Here is a 23,611-nt window from a genome sequence, read left to right as displayed (position 1 = left end):
CTCTTTCAAGGACAGGTTTTTATCTTGAGCTCTACCCCTGCTGGACCCAGAGCCTGTGCAGTCACATGGCTGTGGTTTTTATGAATTTCACCAGACCATAAACAGTCTCCCTAAGTTCAGGAAGGTAGAGTTCTTCCAGCAGAATGAAGCTTGTAATAACAATACTTGTAAATGAGGGGTTTAGTACAGTCTGCTCCACTGACGCTACGGGATAGCAACATCCACAATGGACAGCTCATAAAACAGGGAAGAGCAATATAAGACGACCTGCAGGTGACAGTTCTGCGTCTCTACCTCTGAGTCCAAGCAGAAATGTCCAAATGTCATGTATTTTATGTCAGTATTTATACCCAGGTTATATAGTAACAATAAAGTTTTCCAGATTACCTTTGCTTTGAGAGAAGAAATTTCAAAAGGAGGGTGTGTACTGTTACCAAATTAAAATTGAGAGGGTTTATATTCAAATTAGGAATGGAAACCCTGAGGCTGGGTGTGGTGGCACATGCCTGTAATCCTAGCACTCAGGAAGTGAAGACAGAAGGACTGGGGAACTTGAGGCCAACCTGGGCCATGCAGCAAACCATGTTAGGCGACCAGGGCAAATTCAGGATCTGAGATGACCATGCTGTCCCACATAATAAAGGAAATCCAAGCACTGCTGGCTGAGCCAGTGTCTGTAATGGCAGTGTCATTCATAGCTGAGGATGAAGCACATTAACCGTGTGGTCACTGCTGCCCAGGAGCCCCTCAAAGAGACACTTAAATGTCAACTGTCTGCCCCAGTAAGACCCAATGTAGGACTTAAAAGTTGTTTCATGACCAAAATGTACCATCCCCATGCAAGCAAGCTATGATCAGCTAAAGGATCTGGAAGGCAGTAGTCCCCAGCACTGGGATGTACACAGCTCTACTATGAAAAGAGCTAAGTCCAAGACCTAGAAAAAGTTGGAGCACAGATCAAGCTCCCTGCTTGAGTAACTGTTCAACCCATCTCATGACCATGTGGGTGTCCCTGCTGCTCTGCCAAGACTCCTTCCATTTTGCTTTGTATTTAATGGGTACAGGCTTAGAAACATTACAGAATAAAAAAAGCCCAGATATCTTCGCTCCTCTGGTGATTAAATGCACATTAGCACATGTATGTCTCATTTACTGTTGGAAGTGTCATCTGGATTGTTGGGACACGGTCGCTGTAGCGGCTCTGCTCTCATTCACTGCCCCATCATGGAATAAGTACACAGCCCTGTGGATGAAGGCAGTTGTCAGGGTTAGAGGAGGGGGAAGGAAGGTTTCTCTCTTTTATCTTTGATGGGGAAGTAGTTTTATTTTCATTGTCTAGAATGCCCCCTCCCCTTTTTATGGAGACTTCATTTTACTGGTTAAAAGCATGAACTCAGTTCTTCAGATTATTCTGTCTAGCCGCTTCTTGCTGTAAGTAGGCTTGAGAAAAAAGCCTAACCAAACAAAAATGGAACGCCCAGTAACAGTACTGCACCCTTGTTGGTAATAGTGTAACTTTGTTACAGGGTCTATTTTTCAAAAGCAGCTTTTGACTGGTCTGTCTTGTCTATCTGGAAACTTCTTTAAATCTTGGGTTTTGGTAAAAATATCTTTAATTTCAAAACAAAAAAAGCAAGTCAGACATGCAGGTGGCACCAGCTGCCTGCTGTTCACTAAATCTCTAAAGTGCACTGCTAACTCCCTTCAAGGGTGATAAAACTTGTCTCTAATACCTCACTATTAAAAATGTCCCTGGGTCATTATCTAGCCCTCAGAGGTCATGGCCTGGGGCTAATCCACAGAATCTCCTCAACCTTTGAATATGATACACTGCAGATAGGGGGATATAAGCAACCCCACTCCCACCAAGACCTTCCTCAGATACAATAAGAGGAATTACTAATAAGTCTCTCCTAAGGCAATCAGCCGTCAGTCCCAGCTCTACAAGCACATCTCATTTGTCCCCCCCAAAAATGAACTTACATCAGGTAGAGGAACAGTATTGTGTTTACACAGTCCACATAATAGGAGTATCTATATTAAACACACTACCACCCACCTCTCTCTCATACCAGGAAACATGATCATAAACAGGAGACCATCTGATGCAGCAGCATGAAGTCTGCTTGACCTAGGCCACCATAACACAACTTTGTCATGATATAAAATGATATAAACCTGTGTTCTTACTGCTCAGCACAGTAGCAACATATGCTACAGAGCATTTGGAAATGAGAAGCTAATATTTAATTAGATGTGAACAGCCCTCTTTGATGTCTGTTATTAATAGACAGAGTACCTACCATGCCTGTGAGAATGCTTGGCGTATCAGCTAAATGAGACAGGAACCACTCCTCATTCAGGCAGGACAGCAATAAAAATACTCGCACCATGGTCAGCACAACTGCCAACTGTGGCACTCTTGTGGCGACAGACATGTCAGAGTGCAGTGCTGGTGTCTGCCCAGTCCTAAATTCATAAGCAATGGTAGGAATGGCTTCGGAAATCCGCCAGTGGAAAATTACTATACAAACTGGAGTTTGTTCTTTAGAGTTTAGAACAAGAAGTGGGATAGAGTGAAAGGAATAAGACAACGTTGTTCCTTGGCCTTCAGGAAAGAGTACATCTGGCCAAAAGCAGCCAGGAAAGGCTCTCCCACAAAAGCCCTTCCTTAATGTGCACTCAGCAGTCACAGAAGCAAAGCAGCCGATAACAGCTGCTTCAAGCTGACTTCGGCCCAACCCTCAGGTGCAGGCTTCCGCCTTCCTAAGCCCAATCCTTTAAAGCTCGAATTAAAAAACTGTAAGCTCACTACCTATTTTGTAAATCAGTTTTATTGTAACACAACTATAAACATCAATTTATGTTTGGCCTGTGACTGCCTTCTCATTACTACAGTGCAGCTGAGTGGCTGTGATAGGGACAAGACACAGGAAGCAAAAAAGCATTGTCTTTGCTCTGACAGAAAAGTGTACAAGCCACCTGGCGTGGCTACGGAGTCTGACAGGAGAAGGGGGGTGACTGGTGCCTCAGCGCTTTTCCTCATTCGACCAGAGTGGAGAGTCAGCAAAACCCATTCTTCTGGAATGGGTTGGTACAAGAGGAGGGACCTGGCCCTGGGTGCCAAGGCTCATCCCAAACTCTGTCCTATACTTACTGTCCCCCAGGATCAGTTCCACTTCCTCATCTGCATCAGAGTCTTCATCTTCCCCCTCCTCTCCCTCCTCTAGAAGGTTTGCTAACTCCTCATCAGAGGGAGAGAAGTCATTGTCTCCATCCTCTCCTGCATTCTCATTGTTGTCATCCTCCTCCAGTTCTGCTTCCAGCAACTGATCAGTATCTAGTTCATCTAAATCATCAGTATCATCATCATCATCTTCATCATCCTCTTCCTCCTGTTCTTCCTCTTCCTGGTGAGAGAGCATGAAGTCCATTAGGAGAAACACAAAGCCTTAATCTGTATGGGCCATGTGGTGATTCCTACCCAAGGGGACAGAGGAATAAACTGTTAGCAGAACGGACTTGTCAGTGGGACAGGCACACATGTTCAAATGTTCACACATTTGAAAACCCACTCTGGAAGAGTTTCTGATCGTCCACAAGCGCATATTGATTATAGAGCCCTTATGCATAGAAACAGAAATTCTGACTCACAGACATCTCAAGCCATTGATAACCTTGAAAGACCAGAGGGACTCTTCTGCTTCCCGCATCAACCAAAGTAAGTGAACTGAGTTCAGACACTGGACAAAGAGTCCTGAAACCCAACGTCCCACATTCTAGCAAAACAAAGGACTGAATTGCTAGCTCTTAAACCCCTCCAGTCATGTATTCCATCCTACATTAATAGGTGGATACCTACCAGAGCTGTTAAGCACTGAATAAGAACATTTCAGCAAGCCAGGCACACAAGACAGAGTAAACAGACACCTACCTTTCCTGTTACAAAGTGATGGATGGATGGATGGATGGATGGATGGATGGATGGATGGATGGATGGATGGATGGGCAAACAGACAACAAATCCATCCATTCTTCTATTCTAAAGTAATTTACCAATGGTATGAAACCTACTAGAAAAACAGTGTAGCATTTCCTGTGGATTCTAAATCTGCCACTCACTAGAAAAATAAGTACCACAACGAAGAAAAAAATTAGAGCTATACTGTAACCCAGACCTATTAACGAGCAACTCTGCTTTGAGGCCTCTGGTGTGTGTATTCTTTGGTGTTTGTACAGAAGAAAACACATGTGCCCATGTACACATATGTCAGAGGCCTCCATCTTGTTTAAGACAGGATCTCTTGTTCTTCAGCCAAGGTCTGGTCTAGGTCTGGTCTGCAGGCTTTGAGGATTCTCTTGTCTCCACCTCTCCCTTGCCCCCTCATTATAGGAACTATGGGACTGCAGTTGCTACCTCAGCCAGCTTGATGTGGGTCTAGGGATCCAGGTTCAGGCCCATGCTTGTCTGGCAGCACTTCACTCACTCGCCATCTCCCGCCCAGAGAGACTTCCTGATAAGCTGTTCCATGCAGTGACTTAGACTTTTCAACCATTTATGGCGGATACATGGGAAAACTAATGATACCCAGTACTCTTAGAGTGTGTGTGTTTGTGTGTGTAAAAGTGATCACTTGAATCATGATTCTACAGCTGTGGCTACATATCAATGACTAAGCACTGACCCATTTGGAAGGAGCTAAACATGTCTGAAGGAAGCAGGGAGTGAAAAACAGACAACCTCACACAAATAAAAGATAGATAAACAAGAGGAGGCCAAAGTCAGGAAAAACCCGAAATGCTTCTCAGATGATAACCTCAGCCCCGCTGTGGCTACTGTCCATGGCCTTGACCAAAATTAGCTCTCATCTATTAACAAAGAACCAACTTAAACTAAACAAAGAGGAACGAACTCAGGACCTCATGTCTCTCTAGTACAAAACCGTTATGTTTAAAATTTATGACAAATCCAACCTGTCAAAAACAAACAAATAGGGGGTTGGGGATTTAGCTCAGTGGTAGAGCGCTTGCCTAGCAAGCACAAGGCCCTGGGTTCGGTCCCCAGCTCCGAAAAAAAGAAAAGAAAAAAAAAACCAAAAAACCAACAAATAAATTACAATAGCGTAACTCTCAAACTTTTTGGGGGATCAGGAATGGGAAGTAGGGGAGGTGTGGTAGAAAATATTAGAGTGGGACACAAACCAGGGTGTCATTTGTACTAGGCAAGCATTCTACCACTATACGCCCCCAGCCAAAGACAAGAAAACTTTTAAATGCTCAACTAAGCATTAAGTTAGTCAAGCAATTCAAGCCTGGCTGACCAGGAAGAACTAAGAAATTCCCAGATCAAGGGCAATGCTGGAGAACAGATAAAGCAGGGCTTAAATTCCAGGCTTAGGATATTGACTCCTTAATTCTGGAAGGCTAGATGGAAGGGAAGGGCAGACAAAAGAGGAAGTTAATTGTGTCTACTCTGAATGACCAATGCTGGTGTGTGTGTGTGTGTGTGTGTGTGTGTGTGTGTGTGTGTGTGTGTGTGTGTGTGTGTAAGTATGTCCATCTTACCTGCTTAAAATCAAACCTGAAACCTTGGTCATAGATCAAAGGCTCTGTTACAGCAGAATCTAAGCCTATATATTGAGCCCAAAAAGATATTCTAAAGAATCAACATTTTTAGAGCAATCTATGAGTCAAAGCCCTAAGATATCATGAGCCTCTCTGTCTGTCTAGAAAAGGTTTCGGGGTTGGGGATTTAGCTCAGTGGTAGAGCGCTTGCCTAAGGCGCAAGGCCCTGGGTTCGGTCCCCAGCTCGAAAAAAGGAACCAAAAAAAAAAAAAAAAAAAAAAAAAAAACTATGGCGCAAGTAGAAAAGGTTTCCACTGAGTCTAGATGTGAACTCTTGGCTTTTGTTTTTCTAATTCTCTAAGTCTTCACTGAGGATTTAAAGACAATTTAGAGGAACTGAGGACCAGGCCATTTTAAAAGCTACTAATAAGTTAATTTTATGATTATGCAAAGCCTCAAAACCTATAAGCAACAACTTCCTCCTGACAGATCAAAGACAAAAACTCCCTCCACTGGTCTTAAACTTGACTCTGGCAAGCTTCCTCCTCTGGGCCTGAATCCACCTGGGAACACGTGTGTTTTTCACACCACAGGGGCGTTTTTCACATCCCTGCCTCAGACACGTTCACACTTCCTCCACTGCTGCTGACTCCTTACGCAGAGATTCGGCTCCTCAAACCTAAGGATCTCTCATTAGTACTCTACTGTCAGGAGCCTTCTACCTATCTGCTGTTGAAAAGGGACCAAGACCATGACTGGGCGGGCCCCAGAATCTCAGCCGCCACTACTTCACTAGTCACTTAGTCTCTCTTCTCACACAGGGAAAACTGGCTTCTGCCCATACCACTCCACTGTGTACGATCTGCTCTGGAATCAGGCTGCCTCCATTGAGTACAAACTGCACGGGCATGAAGACCAGCTGTGGGGTAATTTTTGAGCAGTTATTGTTTTGGTTTGTTTGGGACCGTGTATTACTTTGTAGCTCTGGCTGTTCCAATGTGCTATGTTGACCAGGCTGGCCTTAAACTCACAAAGATCCATTTGCCTCTGCTTCCCCAATGCTGGGATTACAGTTATTCTCTGCCATCCCTGGTTAATTTAAGTGTTTTGTATGGTTTTGTTTAATTTATGTGCATATAAGCCTTGCAAAGTGCTTGGTGCACATGCAATGTTCAAAGATGAGTTCTTGTTATAGGCATGGAGCCCTTCTTGGAAACTATCAAAACCTGAACCACAACCACTACCTCTGTCGGAAACTGTCACCAACTGACCTGACTTCTAAACTTGACTGCTAGCCTGATTCTTGTTTTTTCCAGACTTTCTTCACCTAAGCACATTTTTATTATTCCTGCCTATATGTATGTATCATCTCACACAAAGAAATGTAGTATTACAACCAAACTCTGGCTGCTTCTAACAGAAGCAGCAATTGAATCTTTTCTCTGTTAACAAATCAAACTTTCAATTATCCCACTTACTTGTCTCCCTTCTCCAGTTAACTTCAAAACTGGGCACTCCAACACCTCCCCCTTTCGCCCTATACTGCCCTCAGCTACTCCACTCCGCTCATTCCCACCAGGCAGGTGGTGCCCAGCTCTGTATTATCTATTCCCCTTCATGAGCCGAATAGCCCAAGGGCTCTATGGCACACCCTACAATACAGACTGTAATAAAAAATAAAAAAGCAATGGCCAACTGCTTTTTCTATCAAATGCCATTTCTCTGAATCTCATTAAATGAAGTGCTCTGATTAAATCAGGTCTGCCTCTCAAGTGTGACCATCAGAATCACCTGAGAAATAATTTCCAACACATATACTGCCAAGAAAGCATTACTCCCTTACTCAGACTGTTCTTAATGAATTTTAGGTTAACTGTAATTAACTGGGGGGAGAGGTGTTGTCCTGGAGAGATGGCTCAGTGGTTAAGAACACTGACTGCTCTTCCAGAGGTCCTGAGTTCAATTCCCAGCAACCACATGGTGGCTCACAACCATCTGTAATGGGATCTGATGCCCTCTTCTGGTGTGTCTGAAGACAGCAACGGTATATTTATATATAATAAATAAAAAACATTTTAAAAAACAGCAATTAACTGACAATAATTAACTTTTTAATATCTAGGGAAAATGATCAATTATTAATCTTTGACTTCATAATATTTTTTTAGAAATATAGACTCCAAACATTAAATGAATATGAACTCTAATGGGTGACAGGCTCATCCATGCTCTCATGAATTTCATGAAGCCATAGCTGTCTCAGGACCAACTATGCAAGGCTAAGTTGTCCTGCACATTTCATTAACTAACATGATGTACAGTTCATTGCTTTCTGTTAATTATCGAAACTTAATTAAGTCTAAGGATATAGGGCATTTCAGTGTGTGCGTGTGTGTGTGTGTGTGTGTGTGTGTGTGCGTGTGTGCGTGTGTGTGTGTGTGCGTGTGTGCGCGTGCGCATGTGTGTAAGGAGAGATCAGAGGCCATCTTGTAGATTCTGTTCTCTCCTTCCACCACATAGTTTTGGGTATTGAATTCATATAATCAGAGTAGGCACCAAAGAACTTTAAATGCTAAACCATCTCAATGATCTAAATGGAAACTACTTTTGGGGTATACTTAGAGAGTATGTCAATAATGCTCTCTCAATAACTACCATTTTATACAGGCACTTTAAGGTGGACCATTTTAGTGAATACCAACTGACCACTCATTATCCTGAGCTTGTTTTGCTAAGGTGAAAGGCAAATTCAAAGGTGTTGGTCACAGGTGCTTGCATCCCTAAGCCACACATGACACACCTGAACCATCTGAGAAGACCAAAGAGCAGGTAGCAAGACCAGGACAAATTTTTGAATAGCAAATAACTCATATGAAAATGAAAAGTCTAGTTTAAAAAATCAAGTGAAGCATATGAACCAAAGTGTGCATTTAAAATATTCAGAATCCAATGGGAACAATAAACATATCACACCATTACCACAGGAGTCTGGAAACAATGATGTTACAGAGGAGAGTAATAATAATAATTAATAATATCCCATCCCAAACATCTCTAAATCCAAAGCACTCGATGATGAATGTCTTTCAAATTTGAAATGTAGCAGATGGTGGACCAGACTAAAAATGGTAGCATACAGTGAATTTAGCCTAGATCCTGAGAAATCTGAAAATAGCACTAACTTACCCACGCCACACACCTATGCACACAACAAAGTCCCTCCAAACCACACGGGGCACCAGAGCTCCTTGCCACAGCCCACCTGAGGCTGCCTGTATGGACGCTGACATCCATGCTGAGATAACCTCTATTTTTCCTCCAGAACCAAAAAGTCAGAAACCCTTACCAATGACCTGTCTGCATCCCAGCATCTTTCTCATGTAATTATTCAACAGTAAAGTTAAGCAGAATCACAGAAAGGGAATGGTCTTTTTCCTAACACAAGCTCCCCAGAGACAGTGGGGGCAAGGAATGCAATACTTAGGTTAAGTTGCTACTTCATGATGGTCTGATTCCAAAGCCAGCAAGCTATCCTCAGTGCCTCTGCCTCTGTCACTACCCCACATACTCAAGAACGAAGCTGACAATGAATAACCCCTTACTTCCCAGTGTCTTAGAACAACCCTAACTTCCTTTCGAGCTCCACCTTGAAGAACAGACACCCGGCCACAATGGCACAGGTAGTGATCCCCAAAGAAAACTGCTGCCTGGACCCTTATAAACTTCAAAAATATGGAGGGCAGGGATAACGATGTTAGACGAGTAATTTAAAATACACCTCAAGTTTGTTTCAGACTTCTAGTTACATACATCCCAGCCAGCTCAGTGGTAAAGTGCTTGCCTAGCATTCAGTGAGCAGATGACACACTTATACTATAAAGCCTAACAGGGAAACACACACCTGAATGTCAAAGTAGCACAAGACATCTTTGTTTAGTCAGTACTAAGGTCTGTAGAGAAAAATGAGTCCTTAGCCCACTGCACTAGGAAAAATATTGGCTTTTGGATTTTGTTTGTTTGTGTTTTGGATACTGTTGTTTGTTTTATAAATCTGCTTTGGGATTTGGTTTTGTTGTTTGGGAGAATGAATGAACATGTACAGAAGGGAAGGAAAGAAAAAAGAAAGATTATACTTAAAAACATCCTCGTAAATGTAAAGTACGTGCTACTTGGGACGGGCACTAAAGAAATGTATTCATCAGCCCTGAGCGCAGAGCCTGATTAGCAAAACAGGACAGTCCTGAGGGCAGGAGCCATAGTAATACAACTACTATGACTTCTCATCCTCTGCCACATCTTACCTAAGGACCGTAAAGTCCCGTCCAAAGGACTATGACTACAGAAATTAAGATCTGCAAAAGGTTATTTTACTGCCCTCATTATCTATAGTAAGAGGAAGTCAAATGCTAGTCCTTAGATTTCCACTCTGTATCAACACTGCGGCAAATCCTCTGGACACAGGACAGAGGAGGTGGACTAGAGGCACAGCTCTCAGAGTGCTGTGAGCCAGCATCAGAGAAAGCTGCTGATGCGCTCAGTGGGAGATGCTGTTCAGAACTAACCATACAAGCATCCACAGCCCAAACTGCTAACACCGGGGGACTTAAGTGTAATACAAATAGGTCATAATATGCTTCAATTTCTCAAAACCATCAAAATGATCTTTACCTGTTCATTCCATCTCCTGCAGGAATGACTGCCTGGATGACAATGACACTGGAATAGGAGAGCTGCTCTTCTTTACTGTTACCACTGTTCTCATGGGAGTGTATGCCACAGTGCACATGTGGAGGTTAGAGGACTTAGACAACTTAGAAAAAATGGTTTTCTCCTTTTTCCATGTGAGTCCAGGGAACTGATTTCATTCAGATCATCAGACTTGACAGCGAGCAATTTTAACCAAAGAGCCATCGTGCTGGCCCTACAGGAGCTGCTCACCCCGAAGCCCTAAACAGACACTATAACAAGCATGGAGCTAAAATCAGAGATGGATAACCACACCTTATAAATGGAGCACGGTCATTGGATGGTAGATTTGTTGTTGTTGTCGTTACCATTCTGGTGTGAGATTTGTGCCTTGGAGACGTGGTCTCACCAGGCTCAGGCTGGCCTTGAATACCTCACTGTGCTGACTAGGCTGGCCTCAAACTCACAAGCCTCCATGTGGGTGTCCGCCCTGAGTACTGAGATGGCGGGTATGCAGTCACACCTTGCTTGTTTAAAACCTTGCCCTGATGAAAGTAGTTTCCTATCTCTTTTTTTGTTTTAAAATTCTTTAATAAAAACCAGTGTCATAATACATCCATTTTCAAAAAAAAAAAAAAAAAAAAGTTTTGTATTAACAAATTTCGCTTTTTTAACTTTCAGATATATTAACAGGTCTGTCAAATACGGCAACATGTAGAAGAATTATCTTAAAAATCCCCTCCAACAAAAAGCAGAGCACATGCTTCTCAAAACTTTAACAAAAAATTCAAAGATCACTGACCTGGTCCTCCTCTTCATCCTCATCCTCTGCCAGACGCTGCCTACCCACTTCATAAAGCCTGCACACTGTGTCCATATTCAGTGCATCCATGCTGCCTTGGTTCTGGAATGGGAACAACGTGCTGAAATAAGCAGTGGTCAGAGGCCACATCCACACTACAGCTGTCTGCTGACCTTTACCTTGATCCTGTAACTAACAAAGTTTCCAGTACCAAAATTATTTGGCTGACTCAAAATGTTATGCCTAGAATAGAGAGGGGGGAAAAAGGATGGGAAAGTTTAGGCAGTAGTACCTATAAGCCAAGGAGAAGCCACTACCACTGGAACAAGCTTACCTTACTCTGATGAGACCAAGACTCCTCTGAGAAAGGAAAAGCAATTTGAGTCCAAGAGCTAGGAATTTATAAGTGGATTTTTCCCATTGTTTCTCTTGGACTATACATCTCCCAACCCCTATAGATTGAATAAGGTATCAATAATCTTCCATTGAGATTACTTAACTTTAAAATATATTGGTATCAGATAAAATGCCAAAAATACCTTGAAAGTCACCTTAAATACCAGAACAAAAGACTAGAGTCTCTGTAAGCCTCTCTTACCTCAATGACAGCAAGATAACAGTCTTTGGTGTCTGTGCACAAGTCAAAGATGTTCCGTTTCACATCAATAGTTGCTGAAAAATAGAACATGACTGAAAATTAAATTAGTCCTGTGACCTAAAAGCCTGCTTTTTGTTTACAGGAATTAATTATCGGCCTATATTGAGGACTAGATAGACTGCTCAGCTGTTAAGAGGGTATCCTTTCAGAGGACCCAAGTTCAATTCTCAGCACCCATACTAGATGGTTCACAACCACCTGTAACCAAGTCCAGGGGATCTGATGCCTCTGGCTGCTGTGGGCACCTGCATTCGCATAAGCATACCTATACGAACACACACACACACACACACACACACACACACACACACACACGATTAAAAACATATTTAAGGGTCAATAATCAGAGATATTTCCATGACTTCTGTATTTGTCAATTAAGAAATCCTACTAGAAAAATGGGAGATTAAAGAAGGATATGAAAACATGAAGAAACGATGATCACCATCTGCCCTGTCAGACTCACCTATAGGTTTATAATCAGTTGCATTGAATGTTCGGAAGGATGACCCAAAAGGGCTTTTCATCCTCTCTTCCAGTAAGTCATCTTCATCATCTGCCTGCAACATTGCTAATTAGGGCAGAGAGAGGAGTGAAACATTACTATCAGAAACACTGCTGATCCACAAATGAGGAAACTACACAGGTCAATCAAGACTTCAGTGAGAATCCTTCCAATTTTTTTCTGCATTCATTAGTTCTACTCCAGGTGTCCTCATTACAGATCCAGCCCGCTGCAGCGAACAGTAGCTTCAATCTCTCACTAAGTACTGCAGCTGAAGCTTTATAAAGTCCAACAGAAACAAATGCAATGGTTTTTAAGATAACAATGTGGAGATTACTGCATACAATTTCTTTCTGTAGAAATTTTTTGTATTAAAAATTAATAGCCTAAGGGGCCGGAGAGATGGCTCATCAGTTAAGAGCACCAGCTGCTCTTCTAGAGGTTCTGGGTTCGATTCCTAGCACTCACATGGCCGCTCACAACTGTGTGTAACTAACTCCAGTCCTAAAGGATGAGCACCAGAGCCTCCATGGGCACTGCATAAACATGGTGTACAGACATATATTCAGGAAAACTGATAAAGATATTAAAAAAAATTAAAATGGAATTTAAGGTCTGTCTAAGCTACCTGAGACCCTGTCTCAAAGAAACAAGAAAAAAAAAAAAAAAAAAAAAAAATAGTAGCCTTCTATCTTAAGATTTAAATCAACAAAATGTTCGCCTTCTTTTGTCACCATTTGTTCTTTTTCTTTTAATTTTCAATTTCTAAAAGTATACTTTAAGTGTACGTGTAGGACAGAGTGAAAAGAATGAGGACAATGCTTCTTACCTCCATACATCACTGTCCCAGTGTGGTTAAAGACCACACGACATTGATCCAGAGCAGGAACAGTGTGTAAAAGATGAAAGGTTCGAAGGTCCCACTAGAAGGGGTGTGATTAAGGGAAATTTTTATACAAAAGTTTAGAGATCTTGTTTTACAAGGATAAGAGTGAACCATGCTTGGCAAGCACTCTGCACTACTTCCCCTCAAACCACAACGGTTCTTCTCTAACTTCATGGAAATTCAATTATCACTTCTTTTTCTTCCTTTGTAGATTCTGACAGTTTAAATGTCAAATAGTACTGATTGCTATTCCTGCAAATAATCCCACAAACATAAGTGCTACGTGAGCTCTCTTCCTCCCAATGGTACAGTCATCCTGCTCATGTCTAGCAACTGACTTCTACAGAGCAAAAGGGAAGCAGCACTGAAATATTTCTGCTAACAAATCAAGTAACATTCAGAAAGTCAGACAGGAGTATAAAGGATACAATCTCTGTATTGATGATGACTTCCAGCCCATTTGGATGGAAAACACCACTGATATTCATGTTGAACTTGTCAAACTTGTGGATGGCCTGTGCAGAGCGGACATCCCAGAGGACGCCATCATTTAAGACAAGATCATCTGTAGGATTAAAGGTGGCACAGTTCCTCTTGTAGTTGTTGGCAAGATCTGGGTTAAACAGAGTCAACAGCTTGTTGCCAGTCTGAATATCATAAATCTTTAGGGAAGAAGGGGCAGGAAGAGAAAAAAATCAGACCAATTTACACAGTGACAGGTTTAAAGAGAGACTGTGAGATAGCTCTCCACGTTCTCAAACCATCAATCACAAAAGCCCTGATGTGCACAACTGAAATGTTCAATGGCACGCCATCTGAGGAGAGGTTAAGTACTTCAGTGCCCAGCTGAGCTTAGAAAACCCTTTCCCCTAGTAAAATGAAAACTCAACCCACAATAAGGATTTAAATAACAAGCAAACCTTTTCTTCTCCTGTTTTGAAGAAACAAAATGTATCCAAGGTTAAAACCTGAGCTGTTATCAACGATCAGTGACTAACCATAAAATAGTACTCAATAGTGAATTATTTGGTTTTTTTCCTTTAAAATTGCAGAGTATATTTTAGCCCTATCATACTATAAAACTCTAAAGTCTATATTTTGCAACTAATGCAGAGACCAGATCATTCCCATCAACTAAAACATACTGTAATATTTCCAGTTTAAAAAGTCCCTCCTTAGATACAAGTAAGGAGACATCATAAAGAAACAAATAAGCCCAGATCATGGACAAAACAGTCTGGTTGCTTCAAAATTCAAAGTCAGGAACACTGGAATATTAGTAAAGTATCAGCAAGACAAAACCGAGTGACATTACATGAATCTTGACTAGGTCCTGGTTAAAACAAAACAAAAAACAAAAAAAGAACTTTTGAAACCAAATACATTAGGAATGATAAGAAAGCTAAGTGTAACTAGATAACAGGTAGTTATCTGGGAATATTTGATTATACAATTAAGTATCTGTCATTTTTAGAAGACAAATAGTATACAGATAAAAATGTCACAATGATGTTCACAACCCCATTTCAAATAAAAAAAATTTTTTAAGATTTATTTATTATATATAAGTACACTGTAGCTGTCTTCAGACACACCAGAAAGAGGGCATCAGAACCCATTACAGAGGGTTGCGAGCCACCATGTGGATGCTGGGAATTGAACTCAGGACCTCTGGAAGAGCTATCGGTGCTCTTAACCACTGAGCCATCTCTCCAGCCCCCTCAAATAAATTTTTTTTTTTCCTGGAGCTGGGAACCAAACCCAGGGCCTAGCAAGCGCTCTACCACTGAGCTAAATCCCCAACCAAATAAATTTTTTAAAAAGAAATTTATACAAAAAATATTGTAGAATATTAAAATTACGAATCTAAGTAATGGGTATGTGTATTACTTCTTTTTTACAATTTTCTATATACTGTTTCCAAAGGGAAAAATCCTGCTTTATCCTCCCTTGCATGACAGTCACACCTCCTTTGGGATTCTGCTTAAACACTACTGTGTTTTACTCTGCAACACTAACTACTTAATATGTCTCACCAATAAGGTCCCCTAAAGGGAAGGGTTTGTTTCATCTAAAACATGGTAAGAAATCATTAAACTTCCATTCTCAGCTGAGTATGGTTAGCCCACACCTATAATCCTAGAATTCGGTTGGCTGAGGCAAGATTCCTAGACTAGGCCAATCTACATAAAGAAATCCTGTCACAAAGAAAAAAGGAAAAGAGACAGGCAGATTGCTGTACTAATAATCCTTTCCAACCACCAGGGTCATACTTGACATCCCATCCTCACATTTCCCAACATGGTTTCCTGTTTGTGACAAAGTCTTACTAGTGCTCAGTACTGGTTCCAGAACTGTCTTGAGCCTTTTGGCCCCAAAGTGAGGAGTCACAAGTATTCACATCATGGCTGACTCTTTGTGTAACTTATAACTCTGAATTCTGACTACAGGAGTGGTGGTGTTGTTTTGTTTATTTTTGGGCTTTACGTCTCTGGTTTTTGTTGTTGTCATCTAAGATACTAGAGACTGACTCTAGATCGTATTAGACAAGAATTCTACATTCCCAACTCAGCTCCCAGCCTTTTAAAATGCACTTTGAAGAGACTTCCTAATTGCTCAGGCAACTCTGAGACTGCAGTTTCCCTGTCTTAGTCTCTGGAATGACTACGATTATAGACATGGACCACCACACCCACATCACTGTGTGATTTCTAGCTGCCAACAGGACACAAATGCCCACATTACCTCCAGAAGATTTCAATGTGAGAAATTGGGTAAGTCAGCTTGATAGAAATAGATTCTTAATACTTACATGGGCAATGTCTCCTTTTGTGCCTATGACCCGATCCTGAGAGTGCTTACTGAACTCAACATAGTGATCTTCTGTGAAGGAATGCCTACAGACAACAAAATTATTGAGGTAGCATTGTCAGGACATCTTTATTCACCTGAAGATTCAGGTGATTTTCAACCTTCTGCAAACTACACTTACCTAAAGATCCTTGGTTTCCAAAGAAGAAACAATTTGTATACATAGATAAAAGAAAAGTCCCTCTATCAGTCCACCAGAGCAGATCCCGAATAATGGGAATTTATTGATTAGAGAAATGGCTAGTATAGGACATGTGCTTTTGAAATATCCCAGAAATCAATACAACTGTCAGGTGAACATAATAATAAATGTCCATTTGGGGTTAGTGGACAGTCTACTGTGTAATAGGAATATAAAACATCGTAAGATTATTTGTGAACTAAGACAAATTCTTATTAAATGTGGATGTCAAGTGAGAAAGGAAGAAAATTAACAACAGTTGACAATATTCCTCTTTCCCCAAAGCAGCTTATAATTTAAAATAGGATAGAAGGAAATAAAGTGGGTAAATAAAACACAAAATACAAGATACAATGCTACAATAAATAAATACATACTTCATATCAAATACTGATTTCATCCCCCAAAGTGCAGACAAAGGCTGGCTCCAAGTAGCAGACGTCAGAAGTAAGGACCCATCCTATAAGGCAGAGGAGTTAAAAATCACTAGGATTTTAATTACATGTGCCTATAGGGGACTTGAAAAATATATTTATCACTAGGGGCCTAAAGTTTGTTTTTTTGTTTTTTTGTTTTTTTTTTTTAAGTTGTCTTCAGACATGCCAGAAGAGGCGTCAGATCCCGTTACAGATGGTTGTGAGCCACCATGTGGTTGCTGGGAATTGAACTTAGGACCTCTGGAAGAGCAATCAGTGCTCTCAACCACTAAGTCATCTATCTCTCCAGCCCCAGGTGGTTCTATTTTTATAATTTATTTATTATGCATGTGTGTATGATATACAGGTACGGAGACATGTGTCATGCATGTAGAAGTCAGAAGATAACTTTGCAGAGTTAGCGTTAGTTTCTCCTTCTACCTTTACATGGGTTCCAAGGAATAAAATGAGGCAGTCAGGATTTGCACAGTAAGCACCTTTCTCCACTAATCCACCTTGCTGGCCTGGACTTTTTTGTTTTGTTGTTTTTCTTTTTGTTGAAATAGATTCTCTGGCTGGCAGAGAACTTACTCTGTAACCCAAACTGGCTTTGAACTCACAATCATTCCTGTTTCCAATGTACACGTAGCTAAAACTCCCCTATCAAAAGATGGCGGGGTTGAGATTTAGCTCAGTGGTAGAGTGCTTGCCTAGGGCGTTTAAGGCCCTGGGTTTGGTCCCCAGCTCGAAAAAAAAAAACCAAAAAAAAAAAAGAAAAAAAAAAAAAAAAAGATGGCCAAGTATTTCATTTCCCTTCTGAAATCTGATTCCACATCAACTCTAGTTAACCATTCGTATAAAATAAAGTCCAATAAATGGTAAAACTCTTTCAACTCTAGCTCCCCAATCAATCTCAAAATGAGAGCACCCAGGAAAGGAATCCTCACCCTCGACGGTTCAAGATGTGTGATGGCAGAATTGTGACAGTTGTAGCTGGCCTCTTCCTGCCCACTAAAAACATTGTAGAGCTTCAGCTGCCCTGTGCAGGTGCCAAGCATCAGGAAGCGCTCCCGGGCCGAGAAAGCACAACAGGTGAAGCCACTTTCATCCTCATTAGCTTCCCGGAACACTGAAATAGGACGGAATCTAAACAAGGGGGGATATAATCAGAAAAAAGAATGTGGGGGAACTCTGAAAAACAAATTTTGCTAGATGTTGTAAGGAAAGAGTGTTATGTTTCAAAATGTGGATTCTAAAGCATTACACTGGCATTCAATAATTTAAATTTTCAATTAAAAAAAAAGACTTGTAGAGAAAGTGTGCAGACAGGTAATCTGTATCTATGATTTATAAAGAAAGAGACAGTTTGAGCAATGGCGGGAAACAATGAATTGTTTAAGTCCTAAAGCAGCCTACTGGGTGTGACAACAGCAAAGGTATGTAAGCACTGCCAAGAATCTAAAGAAGTCCATAACTGACTGATCAGCTCACATAGCACATGAAGGACACTGAGTTAATCAATACTGCAGGCCAGCAAATGACTTTAATCACTCAGTGATGATACTGACCAAACACTGATTTAAATAAAAGAATCATCCCAAGAAATTCAGGGAGCCTCTCCTTACCTGCTAAAGATAAGGTGCCTATCAAAGCATCCACCATCCACCCCTCCATATTTTGGAAATGATGCCCTTCGGTTTAGCCTTGAGGTAAAGTTTATTGGCGCCTGCCGCCTCTGTTTTGGCTCAGGACACTGATGAGGAGTAAAGAGAGAAAAAGGAGGACAGGTGGCAACGGGGTTCTTGCATCGAGCATGTTGCTCTCTAAGATACTCTGTGATGATACTGTCCAGCGTAGGTGGGGAAGGAAGATGTCTATCCAATTGTTTTTTTATGGCAGGGCTCTGGCTGTATGCACCATGGTCCGACTTCTGCCGCAACACTCGAATTTTTCTGCCATTGCAAGGTGATGGCCTCTCTCTGATAAAACTGATCCTACCAATCAAAGGAGAGTTGCCTGCATACGATGGGCCAGGCAAAGCCAATGAACCCTGGGGGGGGCGTGGTGGAGGATGGACCGGGGGAGCAGAAGGGGCAGAAGCACCCACAGCAGCATGGCTGCCCAGTCGACTTGCAATGCCGTTGGCAATCCGAGGGGTCCGGGGAAGAGAGACAGGAGAAGCAGCAGCAGTTACTGGGGTGAAAGCAGAAGAATGTGAGGCAGCAGTCATGGGCAGGTCAGCCTCTCTCGTCAGCACAGTTGCTGTCTCTCCAAGCCCTTTAGAAATGAGATGGTTCCGGATCAACAGGAGCAGCTCTTTCTCAGGGAAGGAGATCCTCGACTGAGCAACAACATCTGCTTTCTGCAGTCGTGCGAGAGACACATCAGTGCCAATGAGAAGAGGCTTTCCTGATACACGCTCGATGAGCTCAGCAGCGTACTTGCAGAACTTGACATGGTCACTACGCTTATCCTGCAGCACAGGCTCCTTCATCAGCTGTTGAATCTGGCAGCTACTGAAAAGGGGAAGTTTACTAATGATCTGCCGAACAGTGCTACTTCGAGAGAGGCCCACAAGGGCCTTGCAGGCCAGGGCCCGGATCTGGTCTGCATCTGTAATGGGCATCTTGATGGACAATAGGGACAGAAGCACCTTGATGCCATTGTTGGACTGGACCACATTCCACATCTTGGCCAGCGTATGCTCACTGCTTTTGGGGGTCTGAGACAGCTTTCTCCGAGGAGTTCCAGAAATAAATTTGCCAATACTGGATATTCGGTTATCTGGGCCACATACACAATTGATGATAATTTGAAGTGCTGACTTCTGAATTTCAGCATCATGGATAAAGAACTCACCCTCAGCCACTCCCAAAATAATGCTGATACCTACAACACAGAAAAAAAATATATTATTCCTCATAAAACTAATAGCTAGAAGATCCATGTCAGCATATTACAGGAACACTTTATATATCCATCTTTACTGTGCACTATTAACAACAGCCAAGTTATGGGCTCAGTATAAGCATCCATCAACAGACAGATGGACAAAGAAGGCATTGTGCACGATGAATCTTACTCAGCAATAAAAAAGAATGAAATTATGTTATTTTACAAGAAAATAGATGGAGCTGGCAAAATGGCTTATTGAGTAAAAGCTCTTGGCATCAAGCCTCCAGATACGAATTTTATCCTAAGAACTGACATTTGTGGAGAGAACTTACTCCAGTAAGTACATTACCCTCTTATCCTCCACATATACACCATGGTATGCAAGAACACACACAAATCAAATAAGAAAATGGATGGATCTCAAGATAGGTTATATATGTTATATCTAAAATATAACATAATCCATATACAAAATCTAGAATTAAAATGAAAAAGAAGAAAAACCCACACATCTAGGATGGCAGCATTCGAAAGCCAAGGTAGGAAGATACTAACAATTTCAATGCAAGCTTGGCCTACATAGTAAATTTCAGGCCAGCCTGGACTAGAGTAAGAACCTGTCTCAAAAGAAACTCACACCAAAAATGGCATGGAACTAAAATGGAGCCTAACTAAGAGAAAAATGGTGACCCTTTTGGTTTATTTTATTGTTTTGTTTTGTTTTTGAGACAGTCTCTCTCTTCACAGCCCTGGCTGTCCTAGAATTCACTCTGTAGACCTGGTTAGACTCCGACTGAGAGATCCACCTGCCTTTGCCTCCCAAGTGCTGGGATTAAAGGCATACACTACCATGTGTGGCAAAGGAGGAGTCTTAAAAAGGGAAAAAATGAGGGTGATAGGAGGAAGACAAACAAAGTGAAGCATTCTGTCTTATATACAGAATCTGAATTTAAATACGCGTGCATGGGACACGATAGCAGAAGAGGGTGGGAAGGAAAAAGTGGAAAGTGTATGTGAGCAAGGTACCATTACTTTAGAGAGTTTTAAAAGGGCCAAGGAGATGGCTCAGAGGGTAAAAATGCTTGCTGTGTAATGTACAAGCCTGATGAGTTAGTTGAGTTTGACAACCAGAACCCATGTTTTTAAAAAAAAAAGCTGGATGCTGTACTAATCTGTAATAGCAGCACTTCCACAGGAAGACAAAGATGATGGGCAAACAGACTGTTTAGAAGTTCACAGAATCCACAGCAACAATATAAGAGGAAAGAGCTAACACCCAAAAACTAGCTGTCTTCTAGTCTCTACATGTGTTTCATCTACAGGAACACAAACACACGAACACACACACACACCCCTCCTTACTCCCTCCTCCCTTCCTCCCTCCCTCTCTCTCCATTTTTTTAAACAAAAGCTAATGGCTGCCAGGCAGTAGTGGTACATGCCTTTCAGAAGCAGGGGCAGGTGGATCTATGTGAATTTGAGGCCAATCCAGTCTACAGAGCAAGTTCCAGGACAGTCAGGGCTACATAGAGAAACCCTGTCTCAAAACAAAAACAAAAAAAAAACAAACAAACAAACAAAAACATTAATGACTGCTGCCCCCAGTGTTGACCCAACTTCATAGTTTGAAATTCTATTCATTTCACTCTACTTAAGAAAGGAAGGAAGAAAAAAAAAAAAAAATGCTAGCCACACATGGTGGTACACACCAATGTATCCAGCGTGCAGTAGGTGGAGGTCGGTCATCCTCAGCTATATACTGAGTCAGAGACCAGCCTGGAATACATGGAACCTCATCTCAACACAAGCCATCCAAATACCAGCCAACCAACCAAAAAATAGTACAAGAATCATTCTGCTACATTCTCTGTGCCTTAATGGTATAATATCTCATGTATACTTTAATACAGAGGGATAATGGGAAGTGTGAAAGTCACCAAAGTCTGTGTGCATATTTCCTAGGTAAAAGGGACATAAGCAGTCATGATATTAAAACCTTCATGGAAAAGTCACATGCACTCAGCTTAGCGACTATCACAGCTATAGGAACCTTATCCACTATTAAAAAATTAAAAATAGGTGAGCCTTAGGCAGTGTCATTCCTGGGCATTGACCTGAGGAGTTCTAGTCATCACTTCACCTTAGCAACCTTCTCATACATGCTTTCTCCTTTGCTGTGTTTCTGAGATAGTCCTCAGTCAGGTTATCAAGCCCTTGTCCTTCATTGTTTGTCCCAATTTAGTAATTATCATAAAGGGAAGTCCTGGGAATTGCACAAACACAAGTGCAGAAATATCTGAACCACTTAGAAAGCCAAATTTTATTAGTATGACTCTCTTTGTAAGAACTGTATGGTGCCAGTTACAGTAGACAAGGTACCCTACTCTAGAACCGTCTATGCCAGTGGTTGGTTCTCAACTTTCCTAATGCTATAATTTTTTTTTTTTTTTTCTTTTTTTCGGGGCTGGGGACCGAACCCAGGACCTTGCGCCTCCTAGACAAGTGCTCTACCACTGAGCCAAATCCCCGACCCCGCTATAATTCTTTAACACAGTTGTGGTGACCCTCAATCATAAAATATTTTTCATTGCTATTCCAGAACTATAACTTTGCTATTGTTATGAATCAATGTAAATATCTGATGAGCATGATATCTGATATGCGACCCAGGAAAGGGCTTTCAACCTCAAAGAGGTTACAACCCACAGGTTGAGAACCACTGTCCTATTTTAACATCCTGAAATTAGGTTACAAATGAGACCATATGAGCAAAGGCAAATCTACCACACAACAACGGCAATGGCAAGGTACAACTGACAGATAGTTTAGTCTGTAAATTATCTGCCTGGCCACCACAGGACTGAAGTTTGAACCCTAAAACCAACCAGAAAGAGAGAAAAAGAAAAAAGCCAGTTCAGTCAATCTATGCATGGTGATGCATGTTTGTATCCTAATACTGGGGAAGAAGAAGAAAGCCCATGATCAATGACGAACCAGCCTAGCAGACTTGGTAAGTTCCAGGTATCATCAAGAAAAACGGTTGATGTCTGAAGAATGACAGCTCATGTTGTCCTCTGGCCTTCACACACATGCATATACTTGTATATTCACAAAAACCAGCACAGTAACAAGGTGCAACCCACCTACAGTGGAGACAGTAGAGCCAGCCTCGTCCAGTACATCCACTGACTCTGCCAACTGGAGCTGGATTTTTGGCACCACAGTGAGAATAGCCAGGACATCCAAAGCAAAGCGCACAGTGTCATTCCTAAATAGAAAGAAGAATTGGTCAACAAGGAACTACAATAGCAAAAATAAATAAATAAATTAAAAAAAAACAAATATATGACAGGTTGAAGCCATTTAAACAGTTCTATTTTTTTTTAAATATTTAAAACTGTGAGAATATGCTGGATACTCTTAAAAATAATCTGGAAGTCAGACAGTGGTGGCACACACCTTTGATTCCAGAACTTGGAAGGCAGAGGCAGAGGCAGAGGCAGGAGGATCTCTGTGTATATGTCACCAGCCTGGATTACAGAATGAGTTACAGACAGCCAGGGCGACAGAAAAACCACATCTCAGGAAATCAAAAAAAAAAAAAAAAAAAATTAAAAAAAAAAAAATCTGGAGCTAAGAAATGGTGGTTGATTACATTTACTTACTAGTATATTTGCCATAGTCTCCTTCCATCATGTTGATTCCAGAGATCAAAACAGGTCACCAGGCTTGGAGGCAATTTCTTTTCCCACTGAACCAAATCACTTGCCCAAAACAGGAATTTTTCTTTTTCTTTTTTTAAATAATATTTTAAAAAATATTTATTTTATGTATACCAGTACCAGAAGAGGGCATCAGATCCCATTACAGATGGTTGTGAGCCACCATGTGGTTGCTGGGATTTGAACTCGGGACCTCTGGAAGAGCAGTCAGTACTCTTAACCACTGAGCCACCTCTCCAGCTCCCTACCTTCTTGTTTTTAAACATATTTAGAGCCAGGCACAGTGAGCAACACTTTTAATCCCAGCATTTAGGAGGCAGAGGCAGGCGGATCTCTGTTAGTTTGAAGTTACTCTCATCTATAGAGTGAGCTCCAGAACAGCCAGGGCTATGTAAAGAGACCCTGTGAGCAAAAGAAAATAATG

The 23,611-nt window shown here is 41.5% G+C and overlaps 1 protein-coding gene across 3 annotated transcripts in view; it reads right to left on the bottom strand.

The window, feature by feature from the left end:
* The window catches only part of Dcaf1 (DDB1 and CUL4 associated factor 1), a 65,271-nt gene that overhangs the window by 3,214 nt on the left and 38,446 nt on the right, over positions 1 to 23,611 (bottom strand). For 2 of the 3 annotated variants that reach the window (XM_032910502.1, XM_032910503.1), the window contains exons 13-23: positions 22,609 to 22,733; positions 18,196 to 19,459; positions 17,518 to 17,716; positions 16,532 to 16,614; positions 15,915 to 15,999; positions 13,531 to 13,764; positions 13,046 to 13,139; positions 12,178 to 12,282; positions 11,652 to 11,725; positions 11,054 to 11,155; positions 3,158 to 3,410 (exon numbers count right to left, since the gene is read on the bottom strand). In XM_032910502.1, coding sequence (XP_032766393.1) covers positions 3,158 to 3,410; positions 11,054 to 11,155; positions 11,652 to 11,725; positions 12,178 to 12,282; positions 13,046 to 13,139; positions 13,531 to 13,764; positions 15,915 to 15,999; positions 16,532 to 16,614; positions 17,518 to 17,716; positions 18,196 to 19,459; positions 22,609 to 22,733 — 2,618 coding nt within the window. Of the gene's footprint in view, positions 1 to 2,816; positions 3,411 to 11,053; positions 11,156 to 11,651; positions 11,726 to 12,177; positions 12,283 to 13,045; positions 13,140 to 13,530; positions 13,765 to 15,914; positions 16,000 to 16,531; positions 16,615 to 17,517; positions 17,717 to 18,195; positions 19,460 to 22,608; positions 22,734 to 23,611 lie in introns of those variants that run through there. The other variant, XM_032910501.1, reaches the window with a different exon arrangement.

Source organism: Rattus rattus, chromosome 8, assembly GCF_011064425.1.
Source record: "Rattus rattus isolate New Zealand chromosome 8, Rrattus_CSIRO_v1, whole genome shotgun sequence".
In the NCBI taxonomy this organism is placed as follows: Eukaryota; Metazoa; Chordata; class Mammalia; order Rodentia; family Muridae; genus Rattus; species Rattus rattus.
This window is presented reverse-complemented; position numbering and strand designations above follow the sequence as displayed.